Source organism: Coregonus lavaretus (genome assembly GCF_964263955.1).
Source record: "Coregonus lavaretus genome assembly, chromosome: 20".
Taxonomy (NCBI): domain Eukaryota; kingdom Metazoa; phylum Chordata; class Actinopteri; order Salmoniformes; family Salmonidae; genus Coregonus; species Coregonus lavaretus.
In genome coordinates this window covers 10,190,934-10,208,119 of record NC_140007.1, presented here as the reverse complement: position 1 = coordinate 10,208,119, position 17,186 = coordinate 10,190,934, and the positions used below count along the sequence as shown (strand labels likewise).

Here is a 17,186-nt window from a genome sequence, read left to right as displayed (position 1 = left end):
GGGGTTGAAAATACATAGACAAGTAGCTATTTATATAACAGAAGAAAAACGTATGCAAGGATACACCAGAGATGTATTCGTTTTTTTGTTTGTTGTAAAACCACCACTTGGGAACACGAACGACCCGGAAGACGTTAGTGCAAAATGTGATATCGGGAGACGGGAGGTCATAGAATCTCTCTTACAACCATCTTGGATATAGAATCCAAACTCGGTGAGTGTCTCTGCCGCTAATCCAACCTCATCTAACCATTTATCGTCCTTTAAATTATTTAAAACAGGGCTCTGATAGTACATGAGAGGTTTGTCATACACCTTATGTGGATATTTTATCCATATCATTATCTGTACACATAAATATTCACTTATGTTGTCGATCTCTGGTACAAAATGGGGGAACATGACTGCCCACATTTGCTAACGTTGTTGCTAACTGGTACAGGCTTGGTTTCTTTCATCTGACACGCCAGTTGAGAACACTGAGGACGAATTTGAAATGTTACGTGTGGTGCAACTTGTGTAGTGTTCAGTGGAAGTTGTCAGTGAGCCAACCTATGAAAATATCTTTTACAGCACACGTCCAGCTAATGTTAGCTAGATTCAAGCAAAGCTTGTTCGAAAGTGAGAGTACCGCTAGCTAACTACCTAATCTGTTACGGTTTTCTTTGTAGACTATAAAAGTTGGGTCTCTACGATTATTGCTGTGACGTTATATTAAACAGCGTTGTTTTCGTCCATTTATCTTCTGATTTGCAGCGTGCCTTAACATTAGCTAGATAACGTTAATCCCTTTAAAGTGGCTAGTTAGCTTGCTAACTAGGGAATGTGTCATTACATTAGCAACACGTGAAACACGCAGAAGTTAACGTTTGAGTTCTAAATTAAAATGGCTTATTGGCTAACCACTATCCAGTTACCTCACTCACTGTCAGTAAGTACGTAGCCAATATTTGACAGTATCAGTCGGTCACAGTGAGTATAATCTGCTATACTAGTAGTTTGTATTTAGCTGGGAATTATTGAAATTTGAACGCAGTGGGAGAATCTCAATGTCATACTTCTCGCGACCTCTTTCTCAAAACCCATTGGATGCGAGCGCCAGAGGTCCCTCCCCTCTGACCTCCTTCAAATCGTTTTGAGATGGAGGCGAGGAAAGAGGACTCGAAGTGTGCAATTTAGGATCTCTCTGAGACATTGAGTACGGTTACATGCACACAATAATGCGGTTATTGTGGATAGTCAGATTAATATAATAGTTCGATTCAAAACGTATACATGCTTTGCAAGAAGAACGATTCACCTAATAATTCTGTTTACATGGACACATCTGAAATCGGGCTACCTCATGACACTGATAAATGCAGAAAATCGCCAATCAAAAAAACGTCCTACCACAGCGAACTTTTTATTTATATTTATTTAACCACAGAGAACATTGTTATTTTTGGGAAGCAGATTTGATTGAGTTCGGAAATCTAAAGTTTGCGAAAACTACTTCTACTACGCATTCATTCAGTTGTTCTGAACTCACTTCACTCAGCACTAAAGAGGGAGTCTCGCTCAGCTGGTGCTAGCACATACACAGATCAAATACACCACTGGGAATGCCGATTTAAGGTGTTTACATGTCCAAATAATTTGAAAGATTGCTCAGAAAACCAGATGCTTTAATCGGTGTATACTTCGATTTGGACCTTATGCCGATTTTAAGATAAGCAGAGTAAGGTGTTTACATGACTATTGCATAATCTGTTTACTGCCATAACCAGTTTAATATCGAATTACTACTATGCATGTTAATGTATCATTGAATCCAGTTCCTACTACTACACTTTTTAGTCATTGCTCTCTATGCATTTACCTAGTCAATGTGAGACATGTAAAAGTATCTAGTAAGTTGTCTGTATTTATTCATGCCATGTCAGTTATTCCTGGTGAGTCATTCCTTGAGTTCTGATTTCAGACACAAGCATGCCTGGTGAAGCCACAGAGACGGTCCCGGTCACTGAGCAGGAGATGCAGCAGCCACAAGTTGAGACTGGTTTGTATAGCATTATTATATCACACTTGCATGCTAAGATACTAAACTGCAGGGCTAATGGGGTCCTGGAACTCAAACACTGCAGTAGCAAATTCAACAGCAGCAGTGCTTGTTGGACGTAGTGACCTGAAGTAATATTCCCCCAGTGGAGTTGTGGCTGTTACTTGAGAGCTCTATATTAATTGTACTCCTTCGGGAAAGGTAGCACTCATCAGTTGTCAAGCAGGGGACACTGCTGTAGAATGACACTTTTGGTGACATTCACTTGGAGACATTCACTTGGAGCTGTTTTCCCTGGTTCACCTGCTGAGTCCAGCTTTACACATATTCTCAGCATATATAGGGAGATGTGTTGTCAGGTTTCTTTTAAGGGGGAGGGTGGGCTGATCAGCTGAGAGATCATATACAGTGAGGTCCAAAAGTATTTGGACAGTGACAAATGTTTTGTTTTGGCTCTGTACTCCAGCACTTTGAAATGATACAATGACTGAGTGCAGACTGTTAGCTTAAATTTTAGGGTATTTTCATCCATACCTGTTGAACCGTTTAGAAATTATGTTCCCCATTTTAGGGAACAAAAATATTTGGTCCCATATTCCTAGCAACCAATAAGTGTTTCCCCTGTATTCATTTAGCAGAGGCGCACTGCTGTAATTTCTAAACAGTTCAACCAATATGGATGAAAATACCGTCAAATTAAAGCTGACAGTCTGAACTTTTTAAAATCCAAAGGCCTTGACTACAGTGGGGGGGAAAAAAGTATTTAGTCAGCCACCAATTGTGCAAGTTCTCCCACTTAAAAAGATGAGAGAGGCCTGTAATTTTCATCATAGTTACACGTCAACTATGACAGACAAAATGAGGGGAAAAAATCCAGAAAATCACATTGTAGGATTTTTAATGAATTTATTTGCAAATTATGGTGGAAAATAAGTATTTGGTCACCTACAAACAAGCAAAATTTCTGGCTCTCACAGACCTGTAACTTCTTCTTTAAGAGGCTCCTCTGTCCCACACGGGGGGACCTAGTGAATGACCTGCAGAGAGCTGGGACCAAAGTAACAAAGCCTACCATCAGTAACACACTACGCCGCCAGGGACTCAAATCCTGCAGTGCCAGACTTGTCCCCCTGCTTAAGCCAGTACATGTCCAGGCCCATCTGAAGTTTGCTAGAGTGCATTTGGATGATCCATAAGAGGATTGGGAGAATGTCATATGGTCAGATGAAACCAAAATAGAACTTTTTGTTAAAAACTCAACTCGTCGTGTTTGGAGGACAAAGAATGCTGAGTTGCATCCAAAGAACACCATACCTACTGTGAAGCATGGGGGTGGAAACATCATGCTTTGGGGCTGTTTTTCTGCAAAGGGACCAGGACGACTGATCCGTGTAAAGGAAAGAATGAATGGGGCCATGTATCGTGAGATTTTGAGTGAAAACCTCCTTCCATCAGCAAGGGCATTGAAGATGAAACGTGGCTGGGTCTTTCAGCATGACAGTGATCCCAAACACACCGCCCGGGCAACGAAGGAGTGGCTTCGTAAGAAGCATTTCAAGGTCCTGGAGTGGCCTAGCCAGTCTCCAGATCTCAACCCCATAGAAAATCTTTGGAGGGAGTTGGAAGTCCGTGTTGCCCAGCGACAGCCCCAAAACATCACTGCTCTAGAGGAGATCTGCATGGAGGAATGGGCCAAAATACCAGCAACAGTGTGTGAAAACCTTGTGAAGACTTACAGAAAACGTTTGACCTGTGTCATTGCCAACAAAGGGTATATAACAAAGTATTGAGAAACTTTTGTTATTGTCCAAATACTTATTTTCCACCATAATTTGCAAATAAATTCATTAAAAATCTATACAATGTGATTTTCTGGATTTTTTTTCCTCATTTTGTCTGTCATAGTTGACGTGTACCTATGATGAAAATTACAGGCCTCTCATCTTTTTAAGTGGGAGAACTTGCACAATTCGTGGCTGACTAAATACTTTTTTCCCCCACTGTACAGGGCCAAAACACTGTCCTAATACTTTTTGACCTCCCTGTATAAACCATGGCCTGTAGATTATAATCCTGGGGGGCTACTCTGACTCAATCCACAACTTCCTAAGTAGAAACTTTTTTATTTATTTATGTATTTTTTACTTTGAAGTGAGTAGCCCTCTAGGAATATGTTTGGCAAGGCCAGTCATCGACTCACTTTGCATTAATGTTGAAATAAGGGTGTGGGAACAATTTTAGGGACTTGAGATGGCTTTTTTTAATGGTGGTTGTCTTGAATTTCACTGCAGCTCAAATGGGTTATCCAGGACCCCTTATTTACTGAAACCCACTGACAACCGCCTGTGTTGAATGTTACTGCATCGACAACTGGGTTGTGAAACACTTTCTAATGCATGGGTATTGATGTAGTCGCCTTGCGCATGGAACAATTTAAAGAAACATCTTGCACGCATGAATTATACTGAAGAAAAATATAAACTGAACAATTTCAACCATTTTACTGAGTTACAGTTCATATAAGGAAATCAGTAAATTGAAATCAATTAATTAGGCCCTAATCTATGGATTTCACATGACTGGGCATGGGTCCAGCCATGGGTGGGCCTGGGAGGGCATTTTAGTGGCCTTTGATTGTCCCCAGCACAAGGTGCACCTGTGTAATGATCATGCTGGTTAATCAGCTTCTTGATACTCCACACCTGTCAGGTGGATGGATTATCTTGGCAAAGGAGAAATGCTCACTAACAGGTATAAACTAATTTTTGCACACAATTTGAGCAAAATAAGCCTTTTGTGCATATGGAACATTTCTGGGATCTTTCATTTCAGTTCATGAAACATAGGACCAGCACTTTACATGTTGCGTTTTATATTTTTGTTCAGTATACATTATACAATTTTATTAGCAACCTTGGCATAAAAGAGTGGCACTGACATACAGCAGTAAGAATTCCTTTTGCTTCTGGAAAATATATATTTTGTTTTTATACCAGCTTTATTTTTTTAAATATTCACACCTACATTCTCATTGACCATGTTAAGTATCTGTTGGTTATTTTCTGTTTATGTATTTTATCTCAAATTCCAGCATTTTCTTTAATTTGATGGTAATGATAACGATTGCAGGCCTTTTTATGGCATTGATTTGACTAAATGTTTGATGGCAAAAGTAACCTGCTTCTGTGAAGCAGCTTATGGAGCTTTATTTTCAAGTAATTTAAGAAACATTGGTTTTGAATGGAATTGGTATTGATGATTTTCTTAAAGCATTCTCTCATTCATTTTCATGCTGCAACAAACACAATTCTGATTAGTATAACCAAAGATGCGTCAATATGCAAGTGGAGATAATTAGTGACACTTAAGGATTTCCTTACTACCAAGCCCTGTACCAGAAGAGTGAAGTGTTGAAAACCACGAAGGTTGTTATAAGCAGATGAATATCCATGTTTCCTGAAGAGACTACGAGTTGGAGCTGGTGAAGGCCACATATTGCTTTTGAAGACCACTGGTCATGAAGATGGTGCATGTGCAGCCGAAGAAGGTGCATGTGCTGAACAAGTGAAGACTACCGATATTGATTGGAGAAGTTCCTGGATGTTCAGTATCACAGGTGCCTGTTAATGAAGTTGCTGAGACACTACAGTACAGGATTTATGGAGCAAGCCCACATAGGTTTGCAGGTAATTACTTAGTGTTGCTAGTGGAAACACCATAGGTGTCGGCTGATAAATGAGAACTGTTAGCTATGACCACAGGGGAAGACTTTAGGAATGACTGTTAATGTTAGACTGTTGAAAAAGCGGTAAATTGTTTTTGTTCAGCAAGGAAGACTGCGTTGTTCCAGAAAAGTGTTGAAAATGGTCTTGGGGATTTTGGTTAAATTGCATGAAATGGATGAGAAAATGTTTAGATTTTGCCTTTCAATTCTAGTTATTTGACTGTAATTCAGATAAGGTTATCAAATTGCCTCATATCAAACAGAATAGCAACCTATTAAATCTAAATTGACTAATTCAAAAGTTTTCAATAGTGGTTCAGTGTGCATAATTGTCTCTGTCGTAAGACTCTTTTCACTGAGAAATATTATACGTCATTAGGGTTTGTAGATGTATTGAATGCTACTCTTCGGGGGTTTCCACCCGCTTTCGGTCTTAAGGTTTTTCCAACTACACTTTTGTGCATTTAGGCACTGCATGGTAACTGGGACATGGGCACAAGTTTGGTTTTGTGGTACACACAACATTCACCCATTCTTGGATCACTTATAACAAACGGAAAGCTGATGTCTGCATCTTTGAACAACCTCGCAAACACCTTGGTTCAACTGAATTGATACACTACATGACCAAAAGTATGTGGACACCTGCTAGTCGAACATCTCATCCCAAAATCAATGGGCATTAATATGGAGTTGGTCCCCGCTTTGCTCCTAGAACAGCCAGCACTCTTCTGGGAAGGATTTCCACTAGATGTTGGAACATTGCTGCGGGGACTTGCTTCCATTCAGCCATAAGTGAGGTCGAGCACTGATGTTGGGCGATTCATTCCAAAGGCGTTCGATGGGGTTGAGGTCAGGGCTCTGTGCAGGCCAGTCAAGTTCTTCCACACCGATCTCGACAATCTATTTCTGTATGGACCTAGCTTTGTGCACGGGGGCATTGTCATGCTGAAACAGGAAAGGGCCTTCCCCAAACTGTTGCCACAAAGTTGGAAACACAATTGTGTAGAATGTCATTGTATGCTGTAGCGTTAAGATTTCCCTTCACTGGAACTAAGGGGCCTAGCCCAAACCATAAAAAAAATGCCCAGACCATTATTCCTCCGCCACCAAACTTGGCACTATGCATTGGCAGGTAGCGTTCTCCTGGCATCCGCCAAACCCAGATTTGTCTGTCGGACGGCCAGATGGTGAAGCGTGATTCATCACTCCAGAGAACGCATTTCCACTGCTCCAGAGTCCAATGGTGGCGAGCTTTACACCACCTCAGCCGAAGCTTGGCATTTCGCATGGTGATCTTAGGCTTGTATGCGGATGCTCGGCCATGGAAACTCATTCCCGACGAACGGTTCTTATGCTGACGTTGCTTCCAGAGGCAGTTTGGAGCGGAGTGTTGCAACCGAGGACAGATGATTTTTACGCGCTACAGGCTTCAGCCCTTGGCGGTCCCGTTCTGTGAGCTTGTGTGGCGTACCACTTTGCGGCTGAGCCGTTGTTGCTCTTCGACGTTTCCACTTCACAATAACAGCACTTACAGTTGACCGGGCAGCTCTAGCAGGGCAGAAATTTGTCTATGGAGATTGTATGGCTGTGTGCTTGATTTTATACACCTGTCAGCAACGGGTGTGGCTGAAATAGCCGAATTCACTAATTTGAAGGGGTGTCCACATACTTTTGTGTAGATGTAGATCACAACCCCATTTCTAAAAATGTACTCATTCAATTGTTTCCTCTTAATATTTTGTGTCATATAATCAAAACATTTGGACTCCAACTTCCTCATGTTGGTAAAAGTATCTTGTATAGGAAAGTACCATTATTGTAGCTAGACTTTCTTAAACGAGGGGTTAACTCATTTTGATCATATGCTTAAAAAAAACGTTATTGTAAGCTTATCAACCGCTCCTCACACTTGCTGTGACTACCCCTTGCTGCTCCTTCCGCTCCTCCTTTCCTTCCTATCAGCTCCAGGGGTGTTGAGTTCCTCTGCTCCCCCTGAGATGGCTGTGTCTGACGTGACCAAGGAGAGTCCTGTGCCTCTAGAAGCCTCCACTGTTCTTCCAGAGATCGAATCCCAACCAGTGTCAGAAATGGCTTCAGGAGATGCATCTAGTGGACAACTTAATGGCGTAGGAGCAACACCTGAAGTTAGAGCAACCGTTGTTGAAGAACGTATAGCAATTGCTGAACAACAGGTCACCCAAGCACCAGAAGAGGTCATCATTCAAGATTCAGCTGACGTTACAGAGGCTACCGTGGCAGCCACTGAAGATGCTGTGGCTGCTGAACCCGTGGCAGTGGCTGCTGAACCCGTGGCAGTGGCTGCTGAACCCGTGGCAGTGGCTGCTGAACCCGTGGCAGTGGCTGCTGAACCCGTGGCAGTGGCTGAAGAACCCGTGGCAGTGGCTGAAGAACCCGTGGCAGTGGCTGAAGAGACTCCGGTCCAAGAACCAGCACCTGCTGCTAAAGAGCCAATCGTAGACACAATTGATGGGATGGCACGTGTAACTCCAGAAGTCCCCCCTGAGCCTGCAGTCGAGACGATCACTGAAGACTTTAAGACTGTGAGTTTGGATCCAGCTCCTGATGATGCCGTACTATGCACTGAAGTGGCCAGCTTGGACACTGGGGCCACAGAACCTGAACCACTGTCTGCTGATATGACCATTGACACCGCCATATTAAACGAAACTCCTGTTGAGAAAGAACCAATTGCGGCCTGCTCTGAGGCCGTCCAGACGAAGGTGATGTCAAATCGTGCGGTCCCGACCATCTCCACCCGTCTCCTGTCAGGTGGGTCATTTTGTGTGCACAGTTAAAGCTGCTTTTTCCCCCTCTTACAGCAGCTTCCCCTTTTCAGACATTTTGTCTCTCTTATACTTGCAAACTTCTGCACCAATGCTGGGCCTAGATTTGCCTTTTCAAATGTTATGTTTTGCCACATTTTTTATTTATTATATTATGCTTGATGAAAAGGGGCTTATGTTGAGAAATATGAAGAGATTTTCAATTACATTTTCTTTTAGGGCTTGTTATTATCATGATTATCATTGGCTCTCAATTTTCTCTTGCGTCACTGTTTAAACTCAGTGTTTCACCTTGAAACAGGCCAGTCCATTTAGGCACTTAATGTAAAGAACTGACTTCCAGCAACTTTTTCCTCTTGTCATCAGATGTTGACTGTCCTTTGACTAGTCTATTTCCATCTCTCTTCCTTCTCTGGGCTTATTGGTGTTTATCAGGAAGAATGCACCAATCCAACTGTGTTGATGTGCTCTAACTGCAGTATCTGTTTTTAACACTGGTATTTGTATCCAATGAGGGTGGGTAGGGAGGGGTCCTTGTTCCAATTATGGCTTTTTGTTCATTGCAGTACACCTTTTTACTACTCGCTAGCCACATTTAATCCGTTGTGGATTGTTTTAATTTAATATATGAAATTGGTCATGTTTCAATTAAATAACGATTGCTTTTATTTGTATCTATACTATAGCCCAACTTTTAAACTTGGTCGTAAACCATAATTTGTCATTTTACCTTCAAAATGAACAATATCACACCTCATCACTGGAAAAAAATAAATAAATTTATGTCATTGGTTACGATCTCGTTCAGTCGATTTAACAATTTCAGGTAATGGATGTTAGTGGGATGAATTTGTCTAAGTGTGAACCCATTAGGGAGCTTAGGTCAAACAATGCATAGCATTGTTTATAACCGCTACAGTTCCTTAGAATTTGACCTGTCATTCCACTGTCACAAATTTATTTTAGTGTAAATAGTGCCACGCTTTGCCAATGCATTTGCCACACTTTCCTCTGCACTGAGTGGGTCCTCAATTTGAATCTCTGGTTATAAAATTGCAGTAACGCTGTAGAAAATGTCATGTGTGGGTCTGTGCTTGGACCAAGTAGATGTTTGTGTTTTTAACTTTAGGTTGTCAGTTGTGGTTTTGCCTGAATACTTGAATTGTAGTGTGCATTGAGTTTGCTGCCCTGCAACAAATCCTTCCATTTCGGAAATAAGGTTGGTGTGGTGTTCATTTTCCTAACCCTGGAGTTTTTAGGTAACATTGCCTTGTGTGTTCTGATCTTTTAACCCGCATGGTTCAGGCTTTGACTTCCTTCCAAATATTAAACAAACATATTTGTTTCATTCAGCCGCACTCTCTGGCCCTGCAAGTGTGGCTACCTCCCTGGAACCCCAGGCTGCTTCTGGCCCTGCCAAGCCCAAAGGCAAAGAGGCCAAGGGTGGCTCTGCCCCTAAGGCTGTCCCTGGCAGAAGAAAAAAGTCCTCGATGTCTGCCTCCTCTGCTTCTCCAACCTCCCCAAAGCCCTCCTCCTTAGCTACCTCACCTGGGGCCCCTGGAGCTCCCAGCCAGGGTAACCGTGCCGTCCCAAAGGTTGTAAAGGCTGGCAAACAAGGAAAGGCTAAGAAAGAGGCTTTCAAGCCTGCTGCTGACCTGCCAGCCCCAGCTGAGGCTCCTGCCCCCACAGAGGCCAAACCTGTGCCTATTGAGCCTAAAGCTGCTCCTGCACCAGTAGTGGCCATGCCAGCACCTGTTGCTGCAGAGCCTGCACCTGCCTCACCCATCACTCCCAAGCCTGTGGCATCCCCTGTGGCCTTCAAAGTGACCTCAAAGCCTGCTGCATCAGCCCCTATGTCATTTGCTGATGCTGTTGCCTCTAGCCCCTCTAAAGCTGCCCCTGAAATGCCCATGGCCAAGGCAGCCCCTGCACCAGCTAAGCCTGCTCTGGAGGATGATGACCTTCCACCTCTCATTCCACCAGAGGAGCCAGTAAAGATGCCAGTCTTCTCACCCCCTACAGTAGTAGAGGCTCCTAAGCCTGCCCCAGTTGCTTCTCCAGCTCCCCCTAAACCAGCTCCAGTTAAGCCCGTTGTAGCTGCTCCCCCTAAACCAGCTCCAGTTAAGCCCGTTGTAGCTGCTCCCCCTAAACCAGCTCCAGTTGAGCCCGTTGTAGCTGCTCCAGCTAAACCAGCTCCAGTTAAGCCCGTTGTAGCTGCTCCAGCTAAACCAGCTCCAGTTGAGCCCGTTGTAGCTGCTCCAGCTAAACCAGCTCCAGTTAAGCCCGTTGTAGCTGCTCCAGCTAAACCAGCTCCAGTTGAGCCCGTTGTAGCTGCTCCAGCTAAACCAGCTCCAGTTAAGCCCGTTGTAGCTGCTCCAGCTAAACCAGCTCCAGTTGAGCCCGTTGTAGCTGCTCCAGCTAAACCAGCTCCAGTTAAGCCCGTTGTAGCTGCTCCAGCTAAACCAGCTCCAGTTGAGCCCGTTGTAGCTGCTCCAGCTAAACCAGCTCCAGTTAAGCCCGTTGTAGCTGCTCCCCCTAAACCAGCTCCAGTTAAGCCCGTTGTAGCTGCACCAGCTAAACCAGCTCCAGTTAAGCCCGTTGTAGCTGCACCAGCTCCATCTAAACCAGCTCCAGTTAAGCCTGTTGTAGCTGCACCAGCTAAACCAGCTCCAGTTAAGCCCGTTGTAGCTGCACCAGCTCCATCTAAACCAGCTCCAGTTAAGCCTGTTGTAGCTGCACCAGCTAAACCCGTTGTAGCTGCACCAGCTAAACCAGCTCCAGTTAAGCCCGTTGTAGCTGCACCAGCTCCGACTAAACCTGCCCCAACTGAGCCCGTTGTAGCAGCACCAGCTCCCTTTAAACCTGCCCCAGCTGAGCCCGTTGTAGCAGCACCAGCTCCCTTTAAGCCTGTGCCAGTTGAGCCCGTTGTAGCTTCCCCTAAGCCTGCTGAAGTAGCCATTGTACCACCACCTGTTTCAAAACCTGCCCCTACCCCTGCTAAAACCCCAACCAAACCGGAGCCTGTGACCAAGAATGAGGGTATTTCTTCTTCCTTTCTCTCTGTCTCCTGTGTCCCCTCTGTTTGCCTGCCAATGTTGAGTTCTGTGGCCCATTCACTGGCTTGCTCAAGTGTCTCTTCCCTCTTCTTCAGGTTTGAGATAAAGTAGAGATTGTAGTAGTCTGTGTATTAGATTTGCTTCAAATGTAACCTCCAAACTGGCCTGTTTCAAAGATTAATGTAGTTATTGGAGCTATTGATAGATTGGTGAATCAGTGCTCCCACGAGTGCCATTTTGTTATTTTAGATGATAATTTAAAGCGGTAATCAGCAGTAGAAACGGTAAGCGGCCTCCCCACCCCTGGTTCGGTTAAAAGCTGAGGGATGGGGCTGGAGAAATGTAATCACTCTCAAATTCATAGACGGGGCTACGGATACAAGGATTTGACCGTCCATGATATCAAAATTACAGATTTAACCATGTTTTGAGGCTATATAGTGTTTGTTTACATTTTCTTTCTTTACAAACATTGGAGTAAAAAAGCTTATTTTGGGTTCCGATGGGCTAGGACAGTTGAACTAAGCTCATGAAGCATTTATAAGTTATGTTCTTCAAGAATCAATGGGTACATATTATTCATTTATAAGTCAAATTGATGTCGCAACTGCTGATTGCCCCTTTAAATGTGTACTTTCAAACCAAAAGGTTCCAGTTGGCATGTTTTGCCTCCCATCAAGATGCATGTTAAAGGTTCAAATTATGTAAATGTTCTCAAATTCCCTACTATTATATAATTGGTTTTTGGATGTTTTTCCCGTCAATTATACAGTTAATTGATATCATGGGGGGGGGTCGTCAATGTCATTATGATCCATTTTTAAATCTGTATGACTAGGGCAACATTTTACCATAAGATTCTTTAACATTTATTTATAAGCAGGTCTGTTAATTTGTACACTGACTTTTCTTTAACCTCATCCACATATAACCATTTTTATTCTTTCAGTGCCTCAAATTAATAGGTTAGATTCACTTACCACCAACAAATGTTGTGCTCATTCAACGTCTCAATTTGTATTGGTCTCGGTGCCTTAAACAGACTTTGCTCAGTTAAATTACCCATGCAATTACAATTCTCCGGTCTTACACAGGCGCTACTGTAGGAGAACTGGTTACCTGCTGCTCAGGCATCTGCCTGTGACAGCCTGTATAATGTGACTAATGCTTGTTTCTCTGTGGGGTGCTTACAGGGTCTGGCACTGAATCGGACAGCGACGAGTCGGTACCAGATCTGGAGGAACAGGACTCCGCACAGACACAGCAAGCACAGGTAAGACTGCCTGAACAGGTGTCTGGTAGGGCACGGATAGGATTAACTGCTTATATATTACATGGGTGTGATACAGTAAACAGTCCCTCCAGGATTCTGCGATCGCAATTTTATTTAGCAAAATCAACAATTTCCCACACTATTTCCGCATAAAGAGTCAAATCGTCGCAATATTATCGCATAAAAATGACCCTTCACCGCAGTACAAAAAGAGGGCTCGCAATTTCAACCAATCACTGCACATTTCCATCATAAGGTAAAATCAAACCAGACGTCAACAATCTTTTTCCCTCATCAGCGCATTTTCGCGACAGTGGACAATAATTGCATATTGCCATGTAAAATGTCAGAACTGCCGCAGCAAAATCTAGCATTTTGGCCCGCAAATATCACTAAGAAATCTCAGCAACATCCTGGAGGGACTGAGTAAACACCTGCACTGCACTCACAACATGATTAGAACCCCTGAGTATCTATTTAAGAATAATAGATCCTTGACTCTTCGGTGATGATTGATACAGTGACTTTCGTTCTTCTGAGTCTACTGAAGCCAACCTTTCTGTCCTGAGAAGAGAAAAGGCCAAAGGGATACTTTCATTTGTTTTATTTTCACCATTCATACCATTGTCTTACATATGGGTGGAATTGTTGGTCTCACTCTCAAACCTTGACTGCCATTTAAAGGGGGATAAATGTATTTTTTCCACAGCTTGCAGCTGCTGCAGAAATAGATGAGGAACCCGTTAGCAAAGCCAAACAGAGCCGTAGTGAAAAGAAGGCACGAAAGGTAACTAGCTTCAAAAACTATCTGGACTTTATCAAATTTTCATTAGACATTCCCATCTTAAAAGAATACGTTGAATAATTTCAATTACTATGCCACCTTTTAACTATCCATTGTATAGTATAAACAATGGATAGTTAAAGGAGGACGGTTCCAGTCAAAATAAAACATAACCCATGATTGTTTGCTTTTCTTCAGGCAATGTCTAAGCTGGGTCTCAGGCAGGTGACTGGGGTCACCAGGGTTACCATTCGCAAGTCTAAGAACATCCTGTTCGTCATCACCAAACCAGATGTCTACAAGAGCCCTGCATCAGACACTTACATTGTCTTTGGTGAGGCTAAGGTAAGATAGATCCAGGATACCGTTTTTGAATTTTATTTTCTGATCCCCTTTCAAATCTAAAATGCTATAGGCATTGTTCCATCTAGTCTAGACTGCTCTTTCAAGATACCCTTGTAGTATGCGATTTCTGGTTATCAGTCAAATATGCAGTGTAATGTCCTTCGACCAAGGTGTTGGTGTTCTTGCCAAAGGATGCAGCACTGATATCTCTGTCCGTTTCTCAGATCGAGGATCTCTCACAGCAAGCCCAGTTGGCAGCGGCAGAGAAGTTCAAGGTACAGGGAGAAGCTGTGTCGAACATCCAGGAAAACACACAGACGCCCACTGTACAGGAGGAGAGCGAAGAGGAAGAGGTGAGGGCCTTGAGGGGTGAAAAAGTGACCATACAATCGACAGGAGTTAATTTATTTTCAGTGATGATTGATACAGTGACTTTCGTTCTTCTGAGTCTACTGAAGCCAACCTTTCTGTCCTGAGAAGAGAAAAGCAGTGTTAACTATGATGGGGCTTAGTTTGTACATGATCAAAAACCAGGCACCATATGTTTTGTTGTCCATTAGATTGTATAGCTCTTGTTTGCCACAAATAATTTGCATGTAGTTTGATCATAGTAGTCTCCCATGCACAATGGGGTAATTTATGGGCCCGATCCAAAAGCCCAATTCCCCTGGAGATGTCAGTGAATTGCATTGCGAGTTGACTGTCAAATGTATATGTACTAATGCTTTGTCTCGATGCATAGGTTGACGAGACCGGGGTCGAGGTGAAGGACATTGAACTTGTGATGTCACAAGCCAACGTGTCGCGAGCGAAGGCTGTACGCGCCCTGAAAAACAACAACAACGATATTGTCAATGCTATTATGGTAAGTCTTTTTTACCACACAATTCCCCTTGTCACCAGACAAAATATTATCTGGCACAAGGTCCCTTCACTCCAAATATTTGTGGATTTGAATTGTGACCTGTGTCCAAGTTCCCATGGGATCTACCAGCAGGAAATCCTTTCTCTTCAGTGATGATTGATACAGTGACTTTCGTTCTTCTGAGTCTACTGAAGCCAACCTTTCTGTCCTGAGAAGAGAAAAGCAGTGTTAACTATGATGGGGCTTAGTTTGTACATGCATCAACACATTGTATTCTTATTTTCACAGGAATTGACGATGTAGGCTGCTGAAGTCGAAGGAGTTCTGAAAGGTTGCTGATTTAATCTACTATCGTTGGTACAATTTATACCAAAGATGGAAATAAAGTTGTGGCTTGGTAAATTGAATGCGGTTTCCCTCTGTATTGACCTTCGTTTTGTGAAATTATGCATCTGACACGTCTCCAAGGGATTTGTCTGAACAGGGATATTGAATACAGTTGAGTCCTTATAGGTGTAAACTCTGCTCAGTCCCTCGGGTGAAATAATATTGTAAGACTGGATAAATGTTATCATTGCTCTAGTTCAATCTACATTTTACACACAGGAGTGTACCACAGATTTAAGTCTGAAGGTTTGAGTTTAATGAGCTGGTGCTGGAAATCTCTGCTGCTATGACTAATCGGAAGACATCAAGTGTAAACTGCCCCTCTGAGTTACTGATGAAACAAGGAAGCTGTGTCATGCACTCAGGAAAGGTGTGGAAGGTAGGTAATGGGAATGTAAATTGTAGTGTGATATTTTGGTGACATTAGCATTAGAATGTAATCAAATCAAATCAAATCAAATTTTATTGGTCACATGCGCCGAATACAACAGGTGCAGACATTACAGTGAAATGCTTACTTACAGCCCTTAACCAACAGTGCATTTATTTTAAACAAAAAAGTAAGAATAAAACAACAACAAAAAAGTGTTGAGAAAAAAAGAGCAGAAGTAAAATAAAGTGACAGTAGGGAGGCTATATATACAGTAAAATAAAGTGACAGTAGGGAGGCTATATATACAGGGGGGTACCGTTGCATAGTCAATGTGCGGGGGCACCGGCTAGTTGAGGTAGTTGAGGTAATATGTACATGTGGGTAGAGTTAAAGTGACTATGCATAAATACTTAACAGAGTAGCAGCAGCGTAAAAAGGATGGGGTGGGGGGGCAGTGCAAATAGTCCGGGTAGCCATGATTAGCTGTTCAGGAGTCTTATGGCTTGGGGGTAGAAGCTGTTGAGAAGTCTTTTGGACCTAGACTTGGCACTCCGGTACCGCTTGCCGTGCGGTAGCAGAGAGAACAGTCTATGACTAGGGTGGCTGGAGTCTTTGACAATTTTGAGGGCCTTCCTCTGACACCGCCTGGTATAGAGGTCCTGGATGGCAGGGAGCTTTGCCCCAGTGATGTACTGGGCCGTACGCACTACCCTCTGTAGTGCCTTGCGGTCAGAGGCCAAGCAGTTGCCATACCAGGCGGTGATGCAACCAGTCAGGATGCTCTCGATGGTGCAGCTGTAGAATTTTTTGAGGATCTGAGGACCCATGCCAAATCTTTTTAGTCTCCTGAGGGGGAATAGGCTTTGTCGTGCCCTCTTCACGACTGTCTTGGTGTGTTTGGACCATGATAGTTCGTTGGTGATGTGGACACCAAGGAACTTGAAGCTCTCAACCTGTTCCACTACAGCCCCGTCGATGAGAATGGGGGCGTGCTCAGTCCTCTTTTTTTTCCTGTAGTCCACAATCATCTCCTTTGTCTTGGTCACGTTGAGGGAGAGGTTGTTGTCCTGGCACCACACGGCCAGATCTCTGACCTCCTCCCTATAGGCTGTCTCATCGTTGTCGGTGATCAGGCCTACCACTGTTGTGTCGTCGGCAAACTTAATGATGGTGTTGGAGTCGTGCCTGGCCATGCAGTCATGGGTGAACAGAGAGTACAGGAGGGGACTGAGCACGCACCCCTGAGGGGCCCCCGTGTTGAGGATCAGTGTGGCAGATGTGTTGTTACCTACCCTTACCACCTGGGGGCGGCCCGTCAGGAAGTCCAGGATCCAGTTGCAGAGGGAGGTGTTTAGTCCCAGGATCCTTAGCTTAGTGATGAGCTTAGAGGGCACTATGGTGTTGAATGCTGAGCTGTAGTCAATGAATAGCATTCTCACGTAGGTGTTCCTCTTGTCCAGGTGGGAAAGGGCAGTGTGGAGTGTGATAGAGATTGCATCATCTGTGGATCTGTTGGGGCGGTATGCAAATT

The 17,186-nt window shown here is 43.5% G+C and overlaps 1 protein-coding gene across 1 annotated transcript; it reads left to right on the top strand.

Moving 5' to 3' along the window:
- Positions 1-124: 124 nt before the first annotated feature.
- On the top strand, positions 125-15,302 carry LOC311148285 (nascent polypeptide-associated complex subunit alpha). Its single transcript, XM_084185198.1, has 8 exons — positions 125-214; positions 1,964-2,041; positions 12,822-12,901; positions 13,611-13,688; positions 13,884-14,030; positions 14,255-14,383; positions 14,773-14,895; positions 15,184-15,302. Exons 2-8 carry the CDS (start codon positions 1,972-1,974, stop codon positions 15,196-15,198), a joined length of 642 nt encoding a protein of 213 aa, XP_084041324.1. The 5' UTR covers positions 125-214; positions 1,964-1,971; the 3' UTR covers positions 15,199-15,302.
- Positions 15,303-17,186: the final 1,884 nt, after the last annotated feature.

Bases quoted from the DNA above. Each gene is read 5' to 3' on its own strand.
- LOC311148285 (XM_084185198.1), top strand. From the start codon at position 1,972: ATGCCTGGTGAAGCCACAGAGACGGTCCCGGTCACTGAGCAGGAGATG. The intron at 2,042-12,821 runs GTTTGTATAGCA...GGGTGCTTACAG, and splicing joins GCAGCCACAAGTTGAGACTG to GGTCTGGCACTGAATCGGAC. The intron at 12,902-13,610 runs GTAAGACTGCCT...TTTTTTCCACAG, and splicing joins CACAGACACAGCAAGCACAG to CTTGCAGCTGCTGCAGAAAT.